The 6,729-nt window shown below is 37.1% G+C and overlaps 1 protein-coding gene across 1 annotated transcript; it reads right to left on the reverse strand.

Annotated features, from left to right (window-relative positions):
- Positions 1 to 1,622: 1,622 nt before the first annotated feature.
- Positions 1,623 to 3,737, reverse strand: LOC108005815 (trypsin-1). The gene is made up of 3 exons (XM_017069147.4): positions 3,505 to 3,737; positions 2,511 to 2,902; positions 1,623 to 2,082 (listed from the first exon to the last, which is right to left on the reverse strand). The coding sequence occupies exons 1-3, from the start codon at positions 3,698 to 3,700 to the stop codon at positions 1,729 to 1,731; spliced, it is 942 nt and encodes a 313-aa protein (XP_016924636.3). The 5' UTR covers positions 3,701 to 3,737; the 3' UTR covers positions 1,623 to 1,728.
- Positions 3,738 to 6,729: the final 2,992 nt, after the last annotated feature.

Raw genomic sequence — 6,729 nt, forward strand, 5'->3', positions numbered from 1 at the left:
ATGATGATGGAAAATTATTAATTGATAATCACGTCGCAAAATGTAGAAATAAGTACTATGTAATGTCTAATTTTAAGACAGAAATATTTAACAATTATTGCACACTTAACCCAGAAGGTTCTTGTTTCACCAGATTACTAAATGGAGAAAAATCTTTTTGTAACAAAATCAGAGAAAAAAATAAAAAAGTAGATGTAATCCAAGATGGAGCCATTTTTGTAAATGGAGAAAATACAGTTAATGACACTCATTTAAATGGGTCATATTTAATTACTTTTAATGGCACCTCTATAATTAATAATATTTCCTACACCAATGTAGACAATAAGATTTTGGAATACATCACAGCTCGAAAATATACAGATTTTTTAATATCCGAATATATTATATCTAATGATTCGGAACTCTCATTTGATAATATTAACGTACTAAATCCATTTATTCAAATTAAACAAACTCAAATACCAGTTACGTTAATATTAATCATATTAGCATTAATATATTTAACTATTATGATTATAATCAAATTCAGAAAATTTTTAATATTCAAACCATGGCAAATTCGTATAGAAATCGAACCAGAAAGCAATATTTCCGATATTGAGATAAATAATACACCCGACAATGAAAATACCCTAGAAGAAAATATCATTGTCGAATTAACCAATCAATTACATTCAATATACCCAACAGTTCCAATGAATCGGGACGATTCAATTTAGAATGGGGGGAGTTATATGACACATTATTTAGGGGCTCTTACCCAATTTATAAACAACTTTGAGCCGAGAGCTAATTTCCAAAGAACTCTGACAGACCCGAGATAAATCCGTGGTCAGCTATTTCTGCCAAGCAGGCCTCCAAATCATTCCCACCCAGATCAATTTCACGCAGTCCGAATCAAACGGATGCTGTAAACATCCAAACCGATATTGTAAACAATCGGAGACCCAAGCGAGCCCTGAGTCCGCTAACGTAAACAAAAGATCCCCAAAGCGAGTCCCGAGTCCGCTAACGTAAACAAAAAGATCCCCAAAGCGGTCCCTAAACTCCGCTAATGTAAACACCAATTTCCGGCCAAGATTGGACTTCGAATTTAATTGGCAAATTGCATCATCCTATTTTCCGACTCTCTTGAGTCATTCTCTTTATCAATTTTTGGGGATAAAATCTCTTAAGCCGAGGTTTGATTATTGATCATTGAACTAGAGAGCAGGCAGTCCGTTTTTGAGATCCGAATCGAGCAGAACAAATATTCGAGAATAAATACAAGAGCAGTGAATTAAATAAGTTCGACCTATTGTAAAATTGTAATAGTGAATAAGTGATTGTTAAAAATAAAAATAAATTTTTTTAATCAATTCACTAGTGAGAAACTTAATTTGCATGAAACTGTTTATTTATAAAGGAAATATTCCCGCCAATTATTAAAGTCTCTTAAAAAAAACCATAGTGTTTGCTTTATAGAGGCAATAAGATTTAAAATATTTTCTATTAGTTTTAGATGACCTCTTTGTAAATTTGTTATTTAAGAACTCCTAGTCGAAACATCTATTAAAAATCATCTCCATTTATATTATGTGTTTCTTAGGACCCTTCCCGTTTTAAATAAACAACAAAAATTCAAAGCATATGATGGATTTATTTGATGTGACTTTCTTTTCAATAATTTAGAATAATTTAGGAATGAGGCAAGCAGGCAAATGAATTGTTTTTTAGAGAAATGATCTAGCTCTGGCAGTAGCAACCATCGGCGGTGTTCTTCTGGATCCAGTCCAAGAACTTGCTGACCCTGGCGTAGACACCCGGGGCGTTCTTCTGGGCACATCCGTAGCCGAAGGACACCACGCCGGCAAGCTTGTAGCGACCCTCGTTGACGATCAGGGGGCCACCACTGTCACCTTGGCAGGCGTCCTTGCCACCCTGCTGCACCAATCCTGCACAGAGCATCACCTCGGCGATCTTGTTTTTGTAGCGCGTCTGGCGGCACTCGGCGTTGCTGATGACGGGCACATTCACCTCCTGCAGGTAGTTGGAGGTGACTCCACCCTCCTTGATTAGACCCCAACCGGCGACCACAGCCTGTAAATGATTTTTTAAGATCAGGAATATAGTTTTAAAGTAAAAAAAAATAATTAGTTTAAGTAGAAATTCGAATTACTATTTGATATAATAACAAGTTTCCTTAATGATCTGATTATTAAATAATGATATTAGGATGTATCTTTTAATCTTTAAAGATATTAAACCTTCTTCAAAAAGTAAGTGGAGTGGTATTTAAAGCTCCCCATTATTTTTCCAAATAAATTTTTTTTATACATCCTCAAGACGTTTTGCCTTAAGATCTTAAAAAAATATTTTTATGTCTAGATAGACCCAGCTTACAACTCTCAAACATAAATAATCTTTATAGAGCCATAAATATTTTATTTACAGCGCTGTAAACTTCTATCCAGGCGTATAATAGGGAATATATTATATATAAAATAAATCAAAAAACTTTTACTCACGGTCTTGCCATCAAAGTTGTGATTAGCCTCGGGCAGGCAGACAGGACGCATGTTTCCAGTTAGTGGGACAGGGGACTCCAGTTTCAGCAGGGCCACATCGTTGACAATGTTGTTGGGATCGTAGTTGGGATGGACGGTGGACTGGATCACCTTGCGGACAATGCCAGGATCCCGGGAGGATCTGTCGATCTGGAGCAGGCGGATGGTGATCTGATCTCTGTTGCCGTGGATACAATGGGCGGCGGTCAGGACATAGCGATCGTTGATCAGGGAGCCGCCGCAGAAGAGACGGGGGTAGTGACGACCCTTGACCAGCTGGGCGGTCCAGGGATACTTGTTGGAGCGCACCTGCTGGCCGCCCACAATGCGATTGACATTCGGGGTTCCACAGACTGAAAAATATTATTTTTGGTAATTTTTTGTTGTATTAATAATTTGATTTTAAATGTGGAACTTGGTTTATAAATATTTATGATTATTTACTTATCAAACTTTCTATAACTCAATGAGTACCAATAAAAATTTTCAGAAGATTAAGTGATATCACAAATTTACAAGGGATCAGAAAATATTACCAGAGATATTTTGCTTAATATGTCCCTTTCAATTCATGTAAATATTATAATACAAGTTGAGACTTCATTTTGGAAAGGTATGTTGAAATTTTTGATTATATAGTTTATGAAAATGGTTACTTTCTGTGTAAAAAAAGTGTTAACACACTGCTGTTTTTAAAATAAAAGTCTTAAATAATAATTTATACAACGTTTATCAAAAATTATCCCATTTTTTCTGTGTTCTGATTAGATTTGATAAAGGTTTACATTGATCCAAAACCAAATATTGACTTTTTATAACTTTTAGGTGTTGTTATAGTTAACATTTTACTTGTGCTGTCTTGAGTATTATTTTAACTTTATTTAAAGGTTATAAGATCAAGTTTGACTGCTAATAATGCCTAATTTCTTTCTCTGCAGGGATTCTCAATACTCACAGCAGTTCTGCTTGGTGGTGCACGTGTTGCGGTTCTTCACTGGCCTGGCACGGAGCTCCTCTGCAGGATCGACCACATCCACCACATCGGCGAATTGCTGGGCGAGGGTTTGTTGATGGGGAGCCTGGTACTGGTACTGGGCCAAAGTGAGGCTAATGCCCAGCAGCAGGAGCGGCAGGGCCAGGTAACTGCGCATCTTGTCCGGAGTTTACTTCTGAGGAAAGTGACAGAGTGGTTTGCCCAACGCCGGCTACTTATAGTCGCGAATCGGATCGCGATCAACTCGATCGCATCTTTTAATAAAACTAAAAATATGAATGTTTTAATGGTCTCTTTCTTTAGCTTTTCTTTCTTTCTCCGCTTTCTTTGTTTGGCAGCCAGCGCCTTATTTGCATAACACTTTATAGCGCCGCACACACGCTCACCTTGCGGTTCTCGAGTGTGGAGGGTTTTGTATTTTTGGCTCTGTACAAATCATCATTTTCATCCAGAACAATGTGCAAAAAGGGCAAATAAACTTTTTATATCATTTAAATTACACACTTACGAGAGGTTTTCAAACGAGTAATGCGAATAAAGTGGGTTATTGGAAATGGTCAATTGGAGAAGTTGAAATGTTTGTTGGCAGGAAGGCCAAACACGAAACTAGCAAGATCATCCGATGACTTTTATTTTCATCCATTAATAGAGTTGAGATAAAAAGATAAACAGATTGTACATATCAACTACAACTTAACTAAATATGAAATCCAAATATTTTAAATTTTAATATAAATGTTGTAGAGTTAAAGTTTGGTATACCTATTGTATTATATCTGGGTTTCTTTTAATTAACCATGATATTTACGTTGAAGTTTAATAATTTTATTTAATATTTTTAAAAGCACTTTTTAGGATGGGCTATTAGACTTATCATTATCTTACAATGGAAATCTGTAGTCAAAATTAAAATTTGGAAAAAAGGGTATTTGAAATTCGTCAAACTTCAGCCAAATTTACCATTACAGCTTTGCATATTCATGAAAGTGGAGCAAACTCATGCGAGTTCACCACTTTGCAGTTCGCCTCCGCTCCCCGTCGCTTTTTTTAATGGACTTTTAATGCGCATCTGGAGAGGCTTAGGCATCGTCATCATCGACAGCGCCTCTGACCCGACCGATCTGGGTTCTGACCAAAAAATAAAAGATCCAAAATAAACTCGGGCGCTGAGTTGGCGAATTCTGGCTTCCACTCGAGTGTCTCTTTCACCGCGGCACTCGATCGAATCGAATTGCGATCTGACCGGCATTGCAGCATAAATATCCTTTAAGTGCCGGTTATCCGGTATCATCATTAACCGGAGGCAAACGCCCGCTTTCACGCTGCCTTGCAGTTGCGAATAATTTATAAGGCTTTGCGTTGGGGGTTTGCTTTTCGGCATAATTTACAAAACGCAACCAGAACCAGGGACAAGTTATTCCTCCAGCTCCTCGATCATATTTCTTTGTGTGGAATGTCGTCGCTGCCCTCTTCTTTATTCCCGGACTTGGATTGCTTTCGAAATTGATATGCCCGAGGGCCCAGTGTCGTCCATCCAAACGCCCAAAAAATATAAATTAATAAAAGCAGCGCGTTGAAAAATTGCGTGCAGTTTGAAATTATGCAACATGTGGCACTTACATGCATACTAAAAAAGGAGATAAATAAATTATGCGAGAACACAAATTGGTATGGAATAATAACGATTGCGATTTAGGAACTGTCGCTGACCTACTATGACAGGCATAAATCTGCCAAAAACCCATTAAAAATGATAGATTTAGGAACTGTCCCAGGCTTATTTAACATAAGTGTATATCTTGCTACACATATCCAAGTCGCCAAATAGCTAATAGCTTGTTTCATTTGGCTTCCCCACATAAATAACTTTTACTCTTATGCAAACCTTAAACACATGCAAATGTAGGCAGCTTTAGAAATTTGTTTCTTTTCGCAACATTAGCATAATTTATAAAAGCCACAAACTTGGCCCAGACTCATTAGTTAACAGCACAACTTAATCATAGAAAGCATCGGCGAAATGCAAATGCAGCTCACGTCTAATTGTTGCAATGTTGTAATGGCCAGAAAAAGAACAATGAAAAGATGGAAGATTTCAACATGGTCATTATGCTTTCAGCAGGCGAAATTCCAGAATTTACCCATCTTTTACCCCCCATGGTGGGCGTGGCTGAGTGACAAACACGCAGTATCTTTTATACATAGATGCGATGCAGATCATTGAACCAGACTGGCAAACAATCCAAAAGACCGAGGATGCCAAACTGTAACCCAAGTTAGAAAGGTTGAATGGCATGCCATTCACTTGCTTTTTCTGCTTTTCGCCCGGTGGCAGTTGCCCGTCAGAGTCACTCAGTCAGTCACTCATAAATTTGCATAAGAACTGAATTGCATTGCATTATCTAAGCGGCAGTTGTTGCAGTTGCAGTTGCAGCATTCAGCATGCAGCATGCAGTTTTTCAGCTGCAGTTGTTGCCGCACTTATCTCGGCGGTAGAAACAATCACGGAAAAGGCAAAGATTTTAATTATTGTGTGTGACGGCGACGACGACTCCAGCTGGGAAGAAGTCGGAGAAAGATGTCGAGTGAGAATAAGAGAGAGAGCCTAGAATTGCCCATGCACTGCGAGAAAAAAACCTAAGCGAAGAAAAAAAATTAGATAAAAAATGAATCCATTAATCCAATTTCGCGATATGTATCTACAAAGAAGCAGCAAAGAAAAAAAGATAGAAAAAAATTAATTTCGCGATATGTATCTACAAATCAAATAAAAAGAGTAAGTAAAAAAATTAAAATAAATTTTGTAATAAATAAAAATACTATACAGTTTCTGGAAATATATCCCCACTATTTATTTTCGTTTGGTTAGTCATTTGATAGTCTCTTTAATGTTGTAAACTAATACCCTATTACGGAAATACATAGTACTGATAAAGAAAGAGGTTTTCCAATATGTAGGTATACAATATCTCTTATAGTAATAGATATATATCACTTAACTGAGTAATATTCCTAAAAAATATGATTTAAAAAATGTAAAACGAAACTCAAACTCTTTATAAACTTAAGATACTAAGACAGCTTTTTTCAGTGCGGTCTGGCAGACATCTGTCTTCGAATTCTCAGACTGACTCGGAGTCTGCACTATGTCTTTGCCTGATGTGCTGCATTTGATAACTGCCAGCA

The sequence above is a fragment of the Drosophila suzukii genome, chromosome 2L (genome assembly GCF_043229965.1).
Source record: "Drosophila suzukii chromosome 2L, CBGP_Dsuzu_IsoJpt1.0, whole genome shotgun sequence".
NCBI lineage: Eukaryota > Metazoa > Arthropoda > Insecta > Diptera > Drosophilidae > Drosophila > Drosophila suzukii.